This window comes from Aquarana catesbeiana, linkage group LG05 (assembly GCF_042186555.1).
Source record: "Aquarana catesbeiana isolate 2022-GZ linkage group LG05, ASM4218655v1, whole genome shotgun sequence".
NCBI lineage: Eukaryota > Metazoa > Chordata > Amphibia > Anura > Ranidae > Aquarana > Aquarana catesbeiana.
The window spans coordinates 499,262,929-499,284,709 of NC_133328.1; the positions used below are offsets into that span (position 1 = coordinate 499,262,929).

General features: G+C 42.5%; 1 protein-coding gene across 2 annotated transcripts in view; it reads right to left on the reverse strand.

Annotated features, from left to right (window-relative positions):
- Nucleotides 1-21,781, reverse strand: part of PRKDC (protein kinase, DNA-activated, catalytic subunit) — a 712,087-nt gene that overhangs the window by 117,502 nt on the left and 572,804 nt on the right. For both annotated transcript variants that reach the window (XR_012244521.1, XM_073631567.1), the window contains exon 76: nt 11,957-12,100. Coding sequence is in view for 1 of the 2 variants with exons in the window: in XM_073631567.1 (XP_073487668.1) it covers nt 11,957-12,100 (144 nt within the window). In the remaining variant the exon portion in view is untranslated. The remainder of the gene's footprint in view (nt 1-11,956; nt 12,101-21,781) is intronic.

Below are 21,781 nucleotides of genomic sequence, written 5' to 3' on the forward strand. Positions count from 1 at the left end.
TATAGTATTCGTACGGGAAACCATCCGGGCCCGGGGCCTTATGGGACGGCAAATTTTTAATAGTAAGCTCCATTTCCTCGTCAGTAATCTGAGCATTGAGTGCTAGCAGATCAGTTGGTTGGAGATGGGGAATTCTACTTTGTTCTAGATATTGTTTCATCGTGTGGGTCAGGTCAGTAGAGGGAGGGTTGCTGGGTATGTCCGGGTTGTTGTAGAGTGTTTTGTAGAAGTCCGCGAATGTGCGTGCTATATCTTCGGGGTGTGTTAGCATCTGTCCTATTTTGTTTTTAATTTGGTTCGGGGATTGCATATGGGACCTCTCCCGTAATTTATTAGCTAAAAGAGAGTGTGCCTTATTCCCCTTGTCGTAGTACCTTTGTTTTAGCCTAGTCAGAGCTTTCTCTACCTGTCCCATAGCTAGATCACAAAGAGTTGTGCGAAGATTAGTTATTTTCCTTAGGTTAGATATTGGGGGTTTGTCTGGAGCTGATTCTCGAGGGTTCTGAGTTCTCGTTCCGCTTTTACTTTGGCCGCTATGGCGTCTCTTTTTAGTGCTGATGAGGTCGCTATGCATTTACCTCTAAGGACCGCCTTGTGGGCCTCCTAAAGTATAGGGAGTGAAACTTCCTGGTTGGAATTTTCCTGAAAATAGTGCTTGAGTGTTGAAGTTAAATTTGCTAGGGTTGGTTGGTGTTGTAGGAGGAATGTGTTTAATCTCCAGTTATATGGCCTACGAACAGGGGTGCCTAGGTCTAATGTGATTAAGATGGGTGCATGGTCCGACCATGAGATGGGGCATATTTGCATCTCGCGTGTCAATTTTAGGGTGTAATTATTAACGAAAAAATAATCAATGCGGGTGTGTGTGCGATGGGGGGCCAAGTAGAACGTATATTGTTGGCTTTGTGGGTGTAAAGCCCTCCATGTGTCAAAGAGCGCACACCGTCTTGTAATTTACCTGAATAATCTTGAGTCTCTATGGACCCTAGGTGATGGAGCTTGGGGGGTTATCGTCTGGCGATCTGCAGTGATCGACTGAGTGAGGTTGAAATCACCTCCCAAAATAAGAACCTTGGGAGTGGATCTAAAAATTTGCGAGAGTACCTTTGGGGGCATTTAGTGCACACAACGTCACTTCTTGTGTTTGCCAGAGTCCTGTCAGAATAATGAAGTGGCCGTTAGGGTCACAATATTGGGTCACGCAGGTGAAGGGAGCCCCTCGCTTAAAAAGTATGGCTACTCCAGCTTTTTTACGACTACCCGATGCGATATATGTTTGGGAGTAATATCTGGATGCGAATGCGAACGAGCCTTCCTGCATACTGGCTGGAGTGTCCGGCGCCATATTGGCCTCCTCGTCCTGGGACATTCCTGGCTGAGTAAAGTAGGAGCGGAGGTCCGTGGATGCCCCTGGAGGGGGTAAGGATGATCCTCTAGGTCTGGAGGATCGAGTGGTCCTAGATTTGCCCATGTGGGTGCGAGATAAATACCCCTAAGATCGCCGTTCATGCTGTGGGCTTAGAGAGCTGAGAGCCTAGGCTGCCATCAAGCTTGGCTTCCGGTCACGCCCCTCTGGGTTTCCTTTTAACATGGTTAAGGGCCCCAGAACCGAGGATAGAGGTGTTAATTTACCTGCCCGTGTGAATGTTATCAGTGATGGGTAAATAAGTGGATGTGTCTATAATACTGTTGGCCAGTGTCTAGGCGAGAGCCAGGGGAGATCTTGTACTGGGAATTGTGTGAAGGAGTTTTCTATACAAACCCATAACTTTTTGTCATAGTGGATATTCCAGTCCACAATCCTGGTGAGATGGCAGGCCAAGTAATATTTGTAAAGATCAGGTAAGCCTATTCCTCCCTTTGTCTTAGTACGGGTCAGTTGAGTATATTTGATACGTGGTGGAGAGTTCTTCCAAATGAACAGTGAACAGGCCTGTCTGTATGTCGTGAAAAATGCTGTTGGGAGATGTATGGGGATGGTTTGCATCAAGTATAGAAAGCGTGGGAAAATAGTCATTTTAAGCAAGGCCGAGCGGCCAAACCAAGAGACATTTAGTCCTGCCCAGTCTTTTAGATCTGATTTCGTTTTATTCAGAAGTACATGAAAATTTAATTTGTACAAGTCTGACAGTTTAGTGGTAATCCGGATACCCAGGTATGTGATAGCCTCTCTCTCCCATCGGAATGGGAAAGAGCTCTGGCAACATTCTGTGTCCTGTGTGGAGAGTGATATATTTAATGCATGCAATTTCGCGTAATTAACTTTTAAATTTGACAGAGCCCCAAAGTGTTCTATGTCTTTCAATAGGTTTGGAAGGGTAATGAACGGTGACCTGAGTGATAGCAGGATGTCATCTGCATAAGCGGCTACTTTGAATTCCCTGTCCCCTATTTGGATTCCTTTAATATCAGCGTTTGATCTTAGTTTGTTTAAAAAGGGTTCCAAGGTAAGGACATATATCAGGGGGGACAAGGGACAGCCCTGGCGGGTGCCGTTGCCTATGGTGAAGGCGTCCAACAGGTGGCCGTTTACCCGTACACGCGCGGCAGGGTTAGAGTATAATGACAGAATCTGAGACAGCATGCGCAATCGAAGACCTATCACTTTCAGGACCTCGCGCATGTACTCCCAGGCCACTCTGCCGAACGCCTTCTCCACGTCCAACGACAGAAAAAATTTTAGATGATGTCATCCAATGGTGAACATTCAATGCACGTATAGTGTTGTCCCTAGCCTCTCTACCTGGGACAAAACCCACCTGGTCTAAGGAGATGAGGTCGGGAAGGAGGGGTAGTAATCTATTGGCCAGGATCTTTGCGTATAGCTTTATATCCACATTAAGCAAAGCGATTGGTCTGTAATTTGATACTTCCGTAACATCTTTACCTTCCTTAGGGAGGGCTGTTATATGTGCATCCAACATGTGTCCTGTAGATACGTTGGGTGCTGAGAGGGCATTAAAGGTGGAGAGCATCCTGGAAGACAGAACATCCATGAAACACTTATAATACTGTAGTGAGAACCCGTCAGGGCCTGGGCTCTTGCCCGGTTTCATCTGTTTCATGGCGATCTGTAGTTCCTGTTCGGAAAGAGGACTCTCCATCTCCTCAGCCTGTTGTTCAGTAATTGTATGTGGGCTAAATTGGGTTAAAAAATCCTCAATTTCTGCCCTCCTCGTTTCCCGGGATATTGGGTTTGTGTCTTCTGAACTTAGGTTATACAGCCCAGAATAGTAACGTTCAAAACATTTAGCTATGTCCTCACTGGTTGCATGCAACAAACCATGTCGGTCGCGTATGTGGTGAATTGTGAGAGAATTTCTAGAGGCTTGCACCGCCCTTGCTAGAAGTCTTCCACTTTTATTACCGTGCTCATAGAATACTTTCTGACGGAGTGCATATTGACGTTTTGTACGTTTCCCCAGTTCCTCTAGCAAGAGGAAGCGAGTGTGTAACAGGTCCTGCAACGCTGTTTGAGAGTGCAAGTTTTTGTGAAGCGTTTCTAGTCTGTGGATTTTATCCATCAATGTCTGGATCATTTCCTGGTGTTTCCGTTTAGCATCCACTGCTAGAGCCAATAGTTCTCCCCGGACCACACACTTATGGGCCTCCCATAATGAGGTTGGTGAGATATCAGGTGTGTCGTTTTCGGTGAAGTACTGCTGAATTCGTGTTTTGAGTCTAGAAAGATTCTGAGGATCTTTCAGTAGGAAGGGATTTAAACTCTAGGTTTTGGTTCTGCACTCTGTTTCGGGGAAGGTCAAAGTGCACGAGATCGGATGATGATCCGGCAGGAACATTGGCTCTATCGATGCCTGTGTAAGGTAGGTTAAATATCTTTGGGAAAGAAAAAAGTAATCTATCCTGGAGTACTTCTGAAAAGGGGTAGAATAGAACGTATAATCCCTTTCTGTAGGGAATAATGTGCGCCATGTATCATGTAAATTTAGGGTTTGTAGTTGCAGTTTGATCTGATGTAAGGCCCTGTAAGTCAGTGTGGATGTGCCTGATGAGGTGTCTATGTCAGGGTTCAGCGGTATATTGAAGTCCCCTCCCAGGATGATCACCCACTCTTTGAAAGTGGACAGTAGGTTGCATACTTTTCTCATAAATGAGACTTGATGTTCATTTGGACAACATATATTGGCTAGTGTTACCGTTTTGGAAGCGAGTTGACCTTTGATGAAAAGGTATCTACCCTCTGGATCTATAAGGGAATCTTTCATATTAAATTATATTTGGAAATCAAAATGGATACTCCCTTAGTTTTCGCGGAAACATTAGTCGAAGGAATTGCTGTCTGATACAGGTGATTGGTAAGTTTGGGTAAAGAGTCAGATCTAAAGTGGGTCTCTTGAAGGAAGATGAACTGAGCCTTATGCTTGGAGAGTGCAGACAAGACCTGTGACCTTTTCTCTGGGATATTTATCCCTTTCACATTAAGCGAAATGCATTTTAGTGTCAGAGGAGATTCTTTTTTCGGAATCTTCTGCATGATTTACTGTAGCGAGGTCCTAAAAGGGTTTGGTACGTCAAGGAGTAGGAGAGACTCAAAGTCTCCGCCGAGGGCTTACCGAGGGGGGAGCAGAGGCGGGTCGGGTGTCTCAAGCACAAGGAAAGGAAGGTTAGAACAAGGAAAGAAAGAAGAAGAGAAAAAAAAAAAAAAGAGAGAGAGAACGGGGTTAGTTAGGAGAAATGAAGGGAAAAAAGTAAAGTTGTGAAAGAGTAGATACCGGAGGTGAAAATAGCAAATCTATATCACCTAAATAAATGGGGGGAATAGAGCCGGTAGGGTAGCTAATGCAGTATAAATACTGCAGCTCAGGGGACGATAGTGTGGGTGAGACCGACATGATCCCGCAACACCAAGGACTTATAAGTGTCTATGATCTAAAGGTGAGACCCGGAAGCCTGAACCATAGGATAACAAAGCAACTAATAAATGATAAACCAGCAACACAGAATTGACTATGTAAATAGTAAAAACATTATTTTGCAAATTTCTTGCCACATAAACCCGAATTATCCACTCCCAGCTCATGTTGACGTTATATAGTATTTCTAAACTAGTAACCAAAGACCAAACCAACATTTTCCTTTTATATTTCACCCTGAAGATATCTGACTGTTCTGTGGACATTGTTCTTCAGGAGAAAGGGGTTAGTCATTAGCAAAAGGTTAATTTCCGTCTAGTCTTGCTGTAAAAAACAAACCAAAAAAAAAAAAACACAACTGAAAGCTTTGACACTCTAGTATTGCTAAGACGAATTGTATCATGGTTTATGTTAGCATCTATTCCCAACGTTGGTGGCGGGAAGGGGCGTGGCTTAAAGCCCCGTCCGGAGATGGCATGGTCCTGCATGCTATATGACAGAAGCTCTGCAGTATCTCATGTTGGAGGCGCTAAAAGATTGGAATTTGATTAATCAGCAGATTGGGGGTATCAATCCCATATACGGCACAATGCCTGCTAATTTAGATTTGCAAATATATATTTATATTATGGGAGGTTGTATTGCTATGATGTGCCAAACTGTCCGGAGTAGGGGGGCAGTGCCACACCCCCGCCTCCTCCCCACCATAGACCAGCATATTCTCTTAGTAGCAAAAAAAAAAAAAAAAACAAATGTAAAAAAATCACTTGTTTGAAGGTTGTAGTCATTATATTAGGATCAAGTCCTTGAATTCGGGTCCTGAGTTAGAATGAAAAATAAGGTGTTGAGAGTGATTAGATCGAAGACTGTCAAATATTTCCATTGCGCATTTCTGGGTTGGCTCAACAAGCAGGACAGGTGCCCATTAAACCTGTATATATCTTACAAAGGCATGGGGGAGATTCGGGTTGATTAAGTAATGTTAATTGTGTACAAGAGGTGCGAAAAAAAAACAAAACAAAAAGGGAAAAAACATTTCGGTTAACAGTAATGGTGGTACCCATAGAGCAGTACTTGCGTGCCACTGCGTTGTTTTAAGAATCCTGCCGGTCTCTGCGTGGGGTTCCTGCACCCCCAGAACTTTGGTGATTCGGGTCTCTGTGCATGGCGCGAGGTTCGGGGGGAAGTAGGATCCGGTCTGCGGCGCCTCGTGCGGTGTCTTTGGGCTTTCGGTGATGGGATAACGGAAACTTGGCACTAGGGTTCACTTGGAAAATAGAAGGCATACCATTCTGGCAATTCAATTTGAGGTAAGCCAAGCTGGTCACAGAATGAATGTAGATCTTCTGGTGTGCGTAGCAGTGCAGAGCGGCCTCTGGCGGAGGCTGACAGAGCAAATGGGAACTTCCACCTGTGCCGTATATTACATGAGCGGAGAGCTTCCAGAAGTGGGCGCAATGAGCGCCTGTTTTGCAATGTAATTTGGGACAAATCTTGAAAAAGTTTGATTTTAGTGCTGTTGTACAGAATACACCCTCTTTCTCTCGCTTTTCTGAGAATTTCCTCTTTAAGTGGAAAGTTCACAATACAACATATGACGTCCCTCGGGGGTTCAGAGTCTCTGGGTGGAGGTCGCAGTGCACGGTGGGCTCTCTCCATTTCAATGGGGGAGTCTCCTGGGCGTCCTAGGAGATCATTGAAAATGGAGCAAATGGCCTGCGGTATAACTGCCGGCTCGATCACCTCTGGGACCCCTCTCACTCGTACATTATGCCTGCGACCGCGGTTATCAAGATCCTCCACGTGGTGATGCAGTTCTAGAAGATGTGGCAGTTGAGTATCATATGTGTGCTGCACTTGTTTAATGGCTGCTGTGTGTAAATGTGATGTCTGTTCCACAGTATCTAGGCGGTGAGCTATTGCTTGCACATCAGCTTTTAGGTCTGATATAGCTGCTGCTAGGGAGCTTTTAATATCCAGTGCTACAGCTTGTAGGTCAGGGAGGCTCACAGGGAGGAAAGATCTCTCAGTGCCTGTGACCTCTTTGTCTGCCTGCATGTCACTACTCGGTGAGTGTGGTGCAGAGGCCTGTGAAGCCGCGGACTTGCCTGAGCCCCGAGTCCGGAAGATGTCCGGAATGTTGTGGCTGAGCTGCGTGTCCATTTGGGTCCCCATGCGGGGGGTGGAGGCACTCCTGTTGGGCTAATGCCCCGTACACACAGTCGGATTTTCCGATGGAAAATGTGTGATAGGACCTTGTTGTCGGAAATTCCGACCGTGTGTAGGCTCCATCACATATTTTCCATCGGATTTTGCGACACACAGTTTGAGAGCATGCTATAAAATTTTCCGACAACAAAATCCGTTGTCGGAATTTCCGATCGTGTGTACACAAATCCGACGCACAAAGTGCCACGCATGCTCAGAATAAATAAAGAGATGAAAGCTATTGGCTACTGCCCCGTTTATAGTCCTGACATACGCGTTTTACGTCACCGTGTTCAGAATGATCGGATTTTCCGACAACTTTGTTTGACCGTGTGTATGCAAGACAAGTTTGAGCCAACATCCGTCGGAAAAAAACCTAGGATTTTGTTGTCGGAATGTCCGATCAATGTCCGACCGTGTGTACGGGGCATTACCCATCTCAATATTGCTGGCTTTGGGTCCCGGGAGATAGCGGATTAGTCCTCGGTCTGCGGGAGAGCTCCGTTTATGCGGCCATCTCGAGTCCCGTCCAGGCCACGCCCCCTCTTTAGAGCATTTTTATCTGCCTGCGTACAACTAGGATACCAAACAAGAATACAATATGTACTCTCAATGGCAGAGCGATAGAAGGTCTCTAGCACCTTCCTTCCCAAGCCATTCTTCCTAAGGAATCACAAAAAATATAAATGCGATAAATGTGATTTCTTAATAATGGCTTTAACCACTTCAATACCTGGCCATAGTCATATGACTTCTGCAGGAGGGATCTCCCATCCTGGGTGGGCATCATATGACGGCCTCGGCTTCCCGGCCGTCTAGGGCGCACGCCCGCCGCGTTGCTTGGGACCCGATGCACGTGCCCGGAGGCCGCGATATCTGCCGAGCACCTGCAATTGCCCGTTAACCGAGCAGGACCGTGGATCTGTGTGTGTAAACACACAGATCCACATCCTATCAGGTGAGAGGAGATCGATGGTGTGTTCCCAGTACAGAGGAACACCGATCGGTCTCCTCCCCTTGTGAGTCCCCTCCCTCTACAGTTAGAATCACTCCCTAGGAAACATAATTAACCCCTTCTCTGCCAGTCGCATTTACACAATAATCAGTGGGATTTTATAGCACTGATCGCTGTATAAATGTGAATGTTCCCAAAACTGTCTGATATGTCCGTTGCAACGTCACAGTCACGAAAAAAATTGCAGATCACCGCCATTACTAGTAAAATAAATAATTAAATAAAAATGCCATAAATCTATCCCCTATTTTGTAGATGCTATAACTTTTGCGCAAACCAATCAATATATGCTTATTGCGATTTTTTTACCAAAAATATGTAGAAGAATACATATCAGCCTAAACGGAGGAATTTTTTTTTTTTAAATTGGGATATTTAATTATAGCAAAAAGTAAAAAATGTTGTGTTTTTTTTTCAAAATTGGCACTCTTCTTTTGTTTATAGCGCAAAAAATAAAAACTGCAGAGGTGATCAAATACCACCAAAAGAAAGCTCTATTTGTGGGGAAAAGTAATCATAAAAATTTCATTTGGGTACAATGTTGCATGACCGCACAATTGTCATTCAAATTGCAATAGCGCTGAAAATTCAAAATTGGTCTGGGCAGGAAGGGGGTGAAAATGCCCTGTATTGAAGCGGTTAATGTTGATTGTCCACGATAAGTTTTCATAAATGCATGTTCCCAAAAACTTAAAAAGGTAGAGACCCACTCCACGCACACTCCTTTAATAAAAAGTAATGCTGGTTCAGGCCTTTGTTTTCCCTGTGTTTAGGATCAGGTAATTAGCTGTACACCATTCCACTATCCTATCAACCTCTCTCCTGTATTGCTCCTCATCTTCTCCAGTGATATAAACAATTACGGTAGTGTCATTGGCAAACTTAACTATACTATTGGTTTCATAATAGGCGGTGCAGTCATATGTGTACAGTGAATAGAGAAAGGGACTTAAAACACAACCCTGCGGTGCTCCAGTACTTATTTCTCGATTGGAAGAAACAAATTTATCCAATTTGACAACCTGTGAGCGATGGACCAAAAAATCCCCTATCCAAAAACAAATAAAGGGCGGAAAATCCAATTTTTGCATTTTTTCAACCAACCGATCTGGAATGATGGTATTAAAAGGCAGAGCTATAATCTATAAACAACACCCTTATGTAGTTTCCTGAATGCTCCAGATGTCCAAGTGCCCCATGCAGCGCTAAAGCTATTGCAACTTCTGTGCTTCTATTTGCCCTATACGCAAACTGATAAGGATCTAAACTACCCGGTAATCTAGTTTTGATATATTTCAAGACCAACCTCTCAAAGCACTTCATTAGTACTGAGGTCAGTGCTATTGGTCTATAATCGTCTATACTTTCCACAGTTGACTTTTTTGGAATTGGAATAATAATGGCTGATTTTAAACATGCCGGAACAGCAGCAGATGATAGTGATCGATTAAAGACCTTGGCAAAGACTACAGCTAATTTTATCAGCACAGGCCTTAACTACTCTCCCTGGGATTCTGTCTGGACCTGATAATTTTCTTGTATTTATAGCCTGCCTCGCATCATATTCCTGTATAGTGAGTGTACAGTTTCCTGGACCTAAAGGACACCCTATATCCTGGTTTGGTAACACAACCTCAAACCGTGTAAAGAACCTATTTAATTCTTCAACCAGTGAAGCACTAAAATTATCTTCCATTTTTTTAGTTTCTCTATGTTGTGTCAAATACTGTATACCCCTCCAACCCTCCCTTGCATCGTTTCCATTAAAATAGTCCCTTAATTATCTTTTTATAGGCTAATTTGGCTTCTTTTATGCCTCTTTTCAAATTAGCTCTCGCAAATACTATACATTGCTTTATCACAGACATTGAATGCTCTATTCCGTTCGCTAAGAAGACTCTTTATTTTATCTATTTCCTTGGTCATCCAAGGTTTCTGATTTGAAAAGACCCGAATGCGCTTATCCTCAGTAAGATTATCCACACAAGTTTTTACATAGTCCAGAACTGTTTCTGTATACAGATTTAAATCCTGTTGCTCAAATATCTCCCAATTGGTTCTTTCTAAACAATCCTGTAGCCGTAAGAGAAAGCCCTCTGGTCAAATTCTGCTTATTTTCCACTCTGGAGCTATTTTCTGCCTGATAGGAATATATGCTGGATTAAGGAATAAAGAAAGGTGGTCTGACTGACCCAGATGGGATAGTGGAATGGCTCTGTAGGCCTGCTTAACATTGGAATACACCCTATCCAAGGTATTTTCACCTCTAAAAGTGCATTTAACAAACTGATGTAGTTTTGGTTGCGCAGCCCTCAAGTTCCCTTTATTGAAATAACCTGCAACTACCAAAACCCCATCAGGATGTGCACGTTGATACTTGCCTATGAGATTTGACAAAATATCCAGTGCCACTGCAGTATCTGCATCTGGCGGTATATATACCACAATAATGATCACTACTGTAAATTCTCTGAATAAGTAAAAAGGTCTACATTTCACCAACATAAATTCCAAATCTGGCGAACAATAAGTGTCCTCAAGTTTACTATCAGAGCACCACTCATTTAAAACAAATACAAAAGGCCACCTCCTTTGCTCTTCCCTGAATTGCTATTTCTATCCTGGCGATAGAAAGTGCGGCCAGATATGTGCACAATAGTGAACAATACAAGAGGATGAAACCACGTTTCAGTTATTATCAACAGACAGCACTCTTTAACCAAACTGCACGTGGCGACCTGCAACTCATCCATTTTAGGGTTTATGGATCTAGCATTGGTTAGAAAGAGACTGGGCAGCGGGGGTCTGTGGGCCTGCCTTCTCAACCTTGTCAGCATGCCGCCCCAACAGCCTTGCTTCTGCTTCCTCTCCTTCCGTCTCCTACGCCTCTTACCAAATGTGCTAATTGAAGGAATCCCGATATACTGACAGGACTAGATTCTTTGGGATACCATAACCCCCCGGGGGTACATTCCTAGCTAATGCATTATACTGTAAACTAATGTCCAATAACTCCTTTCCACTATATAGCAGTTTAGCATCATCTGCCCTAAGTGTCGCAGGAGCGAATCCAAAAAAATAACACATTCAAAAAAATACATGTTGTGGCCATTTACCACATAGACAATCCAATCCAGGACCTATGTTGTAATACCCGATTCAGGCTCAGTCAATAATCATTTGGTTTTAAATGCAGATTTCCTTGTCCTCGTCAACTGAACAATTTGTTTATCACTGTTTTTGCCTGCACAAATAAGCTTAGTTAAAATAGATGTTGGTTTCAAATTACCAACAGCACCTTCGCAAGCTAACCATTAACATTCTGATCCTTTTTCCAATGCCTTCTGCAGCCTTCAATCCCACCCAGCAGTCATAGCAAACAGCAGATGTAGGCTGATTAAGGAGCATCTCCCGACAATCAGCAGCAATGATCACTGATTACTACCTCCTTCACAGTGGTCACTGCTTCTACAAATCTCCCACTCCGTGTAATCACTACCTTATGCTGTGAAGATAGTTCATAACATATCTACTTACATTACAGTTTAGAGCACAATTTACAGCACAGCCACCTATTGTTTCCTCTTTAAGAGTTTTAGGTAATAAAAAGATATACCTAAACAATAACAAAATACAAACTCCCTAAAATGTACTCTTGAGTTTTGAATGATTGTTCCAAATGAAAACCCAGCTGTTTTCTCAGGGAACCTGATCGTGAGATTTCCCTCACAGTGCTCCAAGATCTGTCCCCCAGGCAAAGCCATTTTTCTCCCCATCTCCTAGGCAAACAATTACTGAGTCTAGCAATGGCTTCATGTACACCATTCAATCCTTATTAATTGCACCACAAATCACCTACCTCTGCAAACCTCATTCTGAATGATCCAAAGAAGTGGTCCTTCGTGTTGCACAAATTTAAAAGCATCTCCTTATACAACTCCTTAATTTTCCCATTTTCTCGTTTTACTTTAGACAGTTCAATGAATACTTCATCCTTCCAGTCCTTAATGTAAATAGAACCAATTAGTTACTTATGTTGCATAAAATATGTGAAAAAAGTTGCGCTACTAGTGACACAAGAAAAATTACTACAAAACAGCAGCTAGCATCAACAACATAACAAATTGTGTATGAAAATAAAAAATAGAAAATGCAGCACTTAAGGAATACAAACACCCCCAGGATCACCCCAGGGGTAAGTATTCACCTGGTGAATCATAGGTGGTAGAAAATGATATAAATGTGCAACAATACACTGAAAATGACAAGTGAGTGCTTAAATTAACTCATATAAACATGGCACAAACAAGTACTTGGAGTACATACAGTGGGGCAAAAAAGTATTTAGTCAGCCACCAATTGTGCAAGTTCCCCCACTTAAAAAGATGAGAGAGGCCTGTAATTGTCATCATAGGTATACCTCAACTATGAGAGACAAAATGTGGAAACAAATCCAATCACATTGTCTGATTTTTGAAAGAATTTATTTGCAAATTATGGTGGAAAATAAGTATGTGGTCACCTACAAACAAGCAAGATTTCTGGCTCTCACAGACCTGTATCTTCTTCTTTAAGAGGCTCCTCTGTCCTCCACTCATTACCTGTATTAATGGCACCTGTTTGAACTTGTTATCAGTATAAGACACCTGTCCACAACCTCAGTCAGTCACACTCCAAACTCCACTATGGTGAAGACCAAAGAGCTGTCGAAGGACACCAGAAACAAAATTGTAGACCTGCACCAGGCTGGGAAGACTGAATCTGCAATAGGCAAGCAGCTTGGTGTGAAGAAATTAACTGTGGGAGCAATAATTAGAAAATGGAAGACATACAAGACCACTGATAATCTCCCTCTATCTGGGGCTCCATGCAAGATCTCACCCCGTGGGGTCAAAATGATTACAAGAACGGTGAGCAAAAATCCCAGAACCACACGGGGGGACCTAGTGAATGACCTGCAGAGAGCTGGGACCAAAGTAACAAAGACTACCATCAGTAACACACTACGCCGCCAGGGACTCAGATCCTGCCGTGCCAGGTGTGTCCCCCTGCTTAAGCCAGTACATGTCCGGGCCCATCTGAGGTTTGCTAGAGAGCATTTGGATGATTCAGAAGAGGATTGGGAGAATGTCATATGGTCAGATGAAACCAAAGTAGAACTGTTTGGTAGAAACACAACTCGTCGTGTTTGGAGGAGAGAGAATGCCAAGTTGCAACCAAAGAACACCATACCTGCTGTGAAGCATGGGGGTGGCAACATCATGCTTTGGGGCTGTTTCTCTGCAAAGGGAACAGGACGACTGATCCGTGTACATGAAAGAATGAATGGGGCCATGCATCGTGAGATTTTGAGTGCAAACCTCCTCTCATCAGCAAGGGCATTGAAGATGAAACGTGGCTGGGTCTTTCAGTATGACAATGATTACAAACACACTGCCCGGGCAATGAAGGAGTGGCTTCGTAAGAAGCATTTCAAGGTCCTGGAGTGGCCTAGCCAGTCTCCAGATCTCAACCCCATAGAAAACCTTTGGAGGAAGTTGAAAGTCTGTGTTGCCCAGCGACAGCCCCAAACATCACTGCTCTAGAGGAGATCTGCATGGAGGAATGGGCCAACATACCAGCAACAGTGTGTGACAACCTTGTGAAGACTTACAGAGAACGTTTGACCTCTGTCATTGCCAACAAAGGATATATAACAAAGTATTGAGATGAACTTTTGATATTGAAAAAATACTTATTTTCCACCAGAATTTGCAAAGAAATTCTTTCAAAAATCAGACAATGTGATTGTCTGGATTTGTTTCCACATTTTGTCTCTCATAGTTAGGTACCTATAGTACCATAGTAGAGGTATACCTATGATGACAATTACAGGCCTCTCTCATCTTTTTAAGTGGGAGAACTTGCACAATTGGTGGCTGACTAAATACTTTTTTGCCCCACTGTATAATCATATGGCATAAGCTAATCAAGATGACGATAAGTCTGTAATAAACAAAAACACATCCATGAACTCCTCTATATAGAGATATATAGTCTGTTGGAGAAGGCAGTAGAAGATATTTCTTCTGATGATGACAAATATGGGAAACGACTTCCCCAAACAGCAAACAGAGGTGTGCATCAAAAAAAAAAAAAAAAAAAAAAACAGAGGGAATGGATACTCTTACCACAAAGCGTGGTACACACCAGACACCAGACGGAGGTGGGTCGATCAAGCATAAGACAATCGTTTCCAACAGGCCCTCCAACCGGGACCTCTGCCGATGACAACAAACATCTGTCAGCTGGGGCCCTCGCTGTGAACATCCACCATCAATCCCCTTGGATATAGACGCAGGTATACACCATCTAACGGCAGAGGTCCCGTGTAGGGAGCCTGTTGGAAATGATTGTCTTATGCTGATCAAACAACAGACTATATATCTCTAGAGGAGTTCATGGATGTGTTTTTGTTTATTACAGTCTTATCTTCATTGTGATTAGCTTATGCCATATGATTATATGTACTCCAAGTACTTGTTTGTGCCATGTTTATATGAGTTCATTCATCATCATTTATGCACTTGTCGCTCTCAGTGTATTTTTGCACATTTATATCATTTTTTACCACTTATGATTCACCAGTTGAATACTTACCCCTAGGGTGATCCTGGGGGTGTTTGTATTCCTTAACCTCCCTGGCGGTATGATTATTTCGGATTTTAGGTGCTGAAAGCGTTACAATTATTTTGCATGGAAATTTGGCGTTTTATATTGTAGGCCTGTAATTCTTAACAATAACACACTTAAATCTGTCCAAACAAGAGTCTAGTAGATATCCCAGGTATGATGAAATTTGAAACACAAAAACATAAATTATAATATAAATAATAATAAAAAAAAAAAAAAAAAAATCGCTCAATTCTGCAAATGTTCTAATTTACTATCGCTGTTTTCTAGCTGGTCTAAAGCCACTTTTTGACATAAAGGGACACTTTTTGGTTGCTATGGACAATCTCCAGTTTCCAGGCAGAAAGAACAGTATATATCATATAAAACTGCATGCATTGGGGACAAAAGGGATGTGAAATGATTTCATACAGTACTGTAATCTGTAAGATTACAGTACTGTATGTGTTATGGTTTGTACATTTTTTTGAATTTGCCGCCAGGCTCCGCCCACGTGCGTCATGACGCTCACAGGGAACGGAGCCTGGCACGGAGAGGCTTCGGAGGAGACAGAGCCCACAGACACAGCGGGGGACATCGCAGGATCCTGGGGACAAGGTAAGTAACGCCGCACCAGGATCCTGCAATGTAATCCCGATTGTGGCTCGGGGGTTACCGCTAATGGGACTGAAATTTAACCCCGAGCTACACTCGGGAATACCGTCAGGGAGGCTACGAGCTGCATTTTCTATTTTTTACTTATGTTACATGTATCCATGCCATTGTGTGTAGATACAACACGAGGAACTGAAATGAAATGTTTGACCTAAAATAGAGCAGTGTTAGCTGCAGTTTAATATAGCAATCCCCAATACCTAATAGAGCTGCACGATTCTGGCTAAAATGAGAATTACAATTTTTTTGCTTAGAAGATAGATCACGATTCTCACGGCATAACATCATCTTTCACATTAAACAAAAAAATTGGGTTAACTTTACTGTTTCGTTTTTTTTTTAATTAATTGAACAATCACCATTTTATTCCCTAGGGTCTCTGCTAAAAAAAAATATATATATAGAATGTTTGGGGGTTGCAAGTAATTTTCTAGCAAAAAATACTGATTTTAACTTTGTAAGAAACAAGTGTCAGAAAAAGATTTAGACTTTAACCACTTCAGCCCCAGAAGAGCACTTTTTACAATTAGGCACTGCGCCGATTTAACTGGTAATTGTACGGTCATGCAACGCTGTACCCAAACGAAATTTGCGTCCTTTATTCCCACAAATAGAGCTTTCTTTTGATGGTATTTGATTGCCTCTGTGATTTTTATTTTTTGCGATATAAACGGAAAGAGACCGTACATTTAGGCCAAAATGTATTCAGCCACATCTCTTTGGTAAAAAAAAAGTCAATAAGCATATTTTTATTGGTTTGTGCAAAAGCTATAGCGTCTGCAAACTAGGGTACATTTTCTGGAATTAACGCAGCTTTTAGTTTATGACTTCCTCTCATTTCTTGAGGTGATAAAATGGTACCCCCCCCCCCTCAAATGACCCCATTTTGGAAAGTAGACACCTCAAGGAAATTGCTAAGAGGCATGTTGAGCCCATTGAATTTTTTTTTTTGTCACAAGTGATTGAAAAATGACAAAAAAAAAAAAAAAAAAATTACAAAAGTTGTCACTAAATGATATATTGCTCACACATGCCATGGTTATATGTGGAATTACACTACAAAATACATTCTGCTGCTTCTCCTGAGTACGGGGATACCACATACGTGAGACTTTTTGGGAGCCTAGCCGCGTACAGGACCCCGAAAACCAAGCACAGCCTTCAGGATTTCTAAGGGCAAAAATTTTTGATTTCACCCCTCACTACCTATCACAGTTTTGAAAGCCATAAAAAGCCCAGATAGTGCAAAACCCCCACAAAGCACCCCATTTTGGAAAGTAGACACCCCAAGCTATTTGCCGAGAGGCATGTTGAGTCAATGGAATGTTTTATATTTTGCCACAAGTGCGGGAAAATTACAAACTTATTTTTTTTGCACAAAGTTGTCACTAAATGATATATTCCTCAAACATGGCATTGCTATATGTGGAATTACACCCCAAAATACATTCTGCTGCTTCTCCTGAGTACGGGGGATACCACATGTGTGAGACTTTTTGGGAGCCTAGCCGTGTACAGGAACCCGAAAACCAATCACCACCTTCAGGCTTTCTAATGGTGATAACGGAGGCCCTAAAATGTCCAGATAGCACAAAACCCCCTGAAATTACCCCATTTTAGAAAGTAGACACCCCAAGGTATTTGCTAAGAGGCATGGTGAGTATTTTGCAGCTCTCATTTGTTTTTGAAAACGAAGAAAGAAAAGAAAAAAATGTTTTTCTTTTTTCAATTTTCAAAACTTTGTGACAAAAAGTGAGATCTGCAAAATACTCAACTTGCCTCTCAGCAAATAGCTTGGGGTGTCTACTTTCCAAAATGGGGTCCATTTGGGGGGGGTTTGTGCTATCTGGGCATTTCATGGCATCCGAAACTGTGATAGGCAGTGAGGAGAGAAATAAAAAATTTCCGCCCTTAGAAAGCCTGAAGGCGGTGATTGGTTTTCGGGGGCCTGTACGAGGTTAGGCTCCCAAAAAGTCTCACACATGTGGTATCCCCATACTCAGGAGAAGCAACAGAATGTATTTTGGGGTGTAATTTCACATATGCCAATGGCATGTTTGTGCAATATATCATTTAATGATGACTTTGTGCAAAAAAAAAAAAAAAAATTGTAATTTTCCCGCAAAATATAAAATATTCCATGGACTTAACATGCCTATCAGCAAATAGCGTGGGGTGTCTACTTTCCAAAAAGGGGTTATTTTGGGGTGGGGGGGTGGGTGTTGAACTGTCCTGGCATTTTATGCACATTTAGAAGCTTATGTCACACATCACCCACTCTTCTAACCGCTTGAAGACAAAGCCCTTTGACACTTTTTGTTTACATGAAAAAATATTTTTTTTTTCACGAAAATGACTTTGAACCCCCAAACATTATATATTTTTTTAAAGCAAAGGCCCTACAGATTAAAATGGTGGGTGTTACAATTTTTATTTCACACAGTATTTGCACAGCGATTTTTCAAACACAATTTTTTTGGAAAGAAACTTTTTTAATTTTAATGCACTAAAACACACTATATTGCCCAAATGTTTGATGAAATAAAAACGATGATCTTATGCCGAGTACATGGATACCAAACACGTGCTTTAAAATTGCGCATAAACGTGCAGCGGCGACAAACTAAGTACATCTTTAAAAGCCTTTACAGGTTACCATTTTATATACTGAGGAGGTCTACTGCTAAAATTACTGTCCTCGATCTGACCTTCAAGGTGATACCTCACACATGCATGGTGCAATTGCTGTTTACATATGACACCAAACCGATGCTTGCGTTCGCCTTTGCGCATAAGCACGGGGGGACAGGGGTGCTTTTTTATTTTATTTTTAAACTGTTCCTTTCATTTATATATTTTTACCTCATTTTTGTTGTTATCACAGGGAAAGTAAATATCCCCTATGATAGCAATACTTAGGTACAAGACAGGTACTCTTTTTTTGAAAAAAATGGTGTCTATTAGACCCTAGATCTCTCCTCTGCACTCAAAGCACGCGTTTAGCAGCGTTTGCGTTTATAAGTGTTTTTAAAGGAATATTTTACAACCTGACTCGGGGCTACTTGCTGCTAGGAACCCCATTTGGTATGCTAACACAATTGGAATAACACTATAACATACCCAAATTTGGCATTCCTAGCACCAAGTGGCATTGAGATATGGGGCCCCAAAGTCGGGTCACAAAATGTCATTCTCTGCTGCAGAAGTGTTTGACATTTTTCGACCCGACTTTGGGGCCCATATCTCGGGGCCACTTGGTGCTAGGAACCCCAAATTTGGATATGTTGTAGTGCTAGTTCCACTGTGTTAGCATGCCAAATTTGGGGTTCCTAGCCCCGAGATATGGGGCCCCAAAGTTGGGTCACAAAATGTCATTCTCTGCAGACGCTTCTAGACGCAATCGCGGTAAAACGCGGCTAAACGGGCATTTCTAAACGCTGGTTTCAGCTTTTAAAAACATGTGTTCAGCAGAGTTTGCACCGGCATCTCGTGTGCATGAGACCTAAGACATACCATACCTGCAAAGCAAATACAATAAAACATAGTAAAAACAAAACATTTTTAATGCAATCTGTGCCTAAAAAATATACAGTGGGGACGGAAAGTATTCAGACCCCCTTAAATTTTTCACTCTGTTATATTGCAGCCATTTGCTAAAATAACTTAAGTCCATTTTTTTCCCCTTATTAATGTACACACAGCATCCCATATAGACAGAAAAACAGAGAATTGTTGACATTTTTGCAGATTTATTAACCACTTGACAACTGGGCACTTAAACCCCCCTCGTGACCAGACCAATTTTCAGCTTTCGGCGCTCTCACACTTTGAATGACAATTACTCAGTCATGTAATACTGTACCCAAATGATTTTTTTGTCCTTTTTTTCATACAAATAGAGCTTTCTTTTGGTGGTATTTGATCACCTCTTGGTTTTATCTTTTTTTTTGCGCTATAAATGAAAAAAGACCGAAAATTTTGAAAAAAAAAACGCATTTTTCTTAGTTTCTGTGATAACATTTTGCTCTTTATTAATCTTTCTTCATAAATTTTGGCCACAATTTATACTGCTACATATCTTTGGTAAAAATAACCAAAATTAGTGGATATTATTTGGTCTTTGTGAAAGTTAGAGAGTCTACAAGCTGTGGTGCAAATCATAAAAAATTTATCACACTTGATGTACTGGTGGCCTATCTCATTTCTTGCAACCCGAACAAGTCAGGAAAGTACAAATACCCCCCAAATGACCCCTTTTTTGAAAGTAGACATTCCAAGGTATTTAGTAAGATGCATGGTGAGCTTTTTGATGTTGTCATTTTTTCCCACAATTCTTTGCAAAATGAAGATTTTCTTTTTTTTCCCCCCACAAAATTGTCATTGTAATAGGTTATTTCTCTCACATGGCATGTATATACCACAAATAACACCCCGAAATACATTCTGCTACTCCTCCTGAGTATTACGATATCCCATGTGTGGGACTTTTTCACAGCCTGGCCACATAGAGAGGCCCGACATGCAGGGAGCACAAATTACACATCTAACTTGTTGACTACCTTTTACATTTTTGAAGGCCCTGGAGCACCAGGACAATGACACGTGACACTGATGTGGCACTGATGACAGATGGCACTTATACGTGGCACTGATGACAGATGGCACTGATACGTGGCACTGATGACAGATGGCACGGATACGTGGCACTGATGATAGATGGCACTAATATGTGGCACTGATGACAGATGGCACTAATGTGGCACTGATGACAGATGGCACTAATATGTGGCACTGATGACAGATGGCACTAATACATGGCACTGATGACACATGACACTGATGACAGATGGCACTGATGACAGGTGGCACTGATGACAGATGGCACTAATGACAGATGGCACTAATGACAGATGGCACAGATGACAGATGGCACTAATGACAGATGGCATGTGGCACTGATGACAGATGGCACTAATACGTGGCACTGATGACAGATGGCACTGATACGTGGCACTGATGACAGATGGCACTGATACGTGGCACTGATGACAGATGGCACTGATACGTGGCACTGATGACAGATGGCACTGATACGTGGCACTGATGACAGATGGCACTGATACGTGGCACTGATACGTGGCACTGATGACAGATGGCACTGATACGTGGCACTGATGACAGATGGCACTGATACGTGGCACTGATGACAGATGGCACTAATACATGGCACTGATGACAAATGGCACTAATATATGGCACTGATGACAGATGGCACTGATACGTGGCACTGATGACAGATGGCACTGACACGTGGCACTGATGACAGATGGCACTGATACGTGGCACTGATGACACGTGACACTGATACATGGCACTGATGACAGGTGACAATGATAACAGATGGCACGTGACACTGATGACAGGTGGCACTGATGACAGGTGGCACTAATGACAGATGGCACTAATGACAAGGGACACGGCCAGCACAGAACTTCCCCGATGACGGAAGTAAACAGGAGGACATCCAGGGACAGCCTCCCGGCAATTAGCGTCCGCGCTGCAGCCGTCTTTTGGCTATAGCGCAGGCACGAAGAGGTTAAAAAAGAAAAACTGAAATATCACATGGTCCTAAGTATTCAGACCCTTTGCTGTGACACTCATATTTAACTCAGGCGCTGTCCATTTCTTCTGATCATCCTTGAGATGGTTCTACAACTTCATTTGAGTAGAGCTGTGTTTGATTATACTGATTGGACTTGATTAGGAAAGTCACACACCTGTCTATATAAGACCTTACAGCTCACAGTGCATGTCAGAGCAAATGAGAATCATGAGGTCAAAGGAACTGCCTGAAGAGCTCAGAGACAGAATTGTGGCAAGGCACAGATCTGGCCAAGGTTACAAAAAAATTCTGCTGCACTTAAGGTTCCTAAGAGCACAGTGGCCTCCATAATCCTTAAATGGAAGACGTTTAGGATGACCAGAACATTTCCTAGAGCTGGTCATCCGGCCAAACTGAGCTATCGGGGGAGAAGAGCCTTGGTGAGAGAGGTAAATAAGAACCCAAAGATCACTGTGGCTGAGCTCCAGAGATGCAGTCAGGAGATGGGAGAAAGTTGTAGAAAATCAACCATCACTGCAGCCCTCCACCAGTCGGGGCTTTATGGCCGAGTGGCCCGATGGAAGCCTCTCCTCAGTGCAAGACACATGAAAGCCCGCATGGAGTTTGCTAAAAAAAAAAAACACCTGAAGGACTCCAAGATGGTGAGAAATAAGGTTCTCTGGTCTGATGAGACCAAGATAGAACTTTTTGGCCTTAATTCTAAGCGGTATGTGTGGAGAAAACCAGGCACTGCTC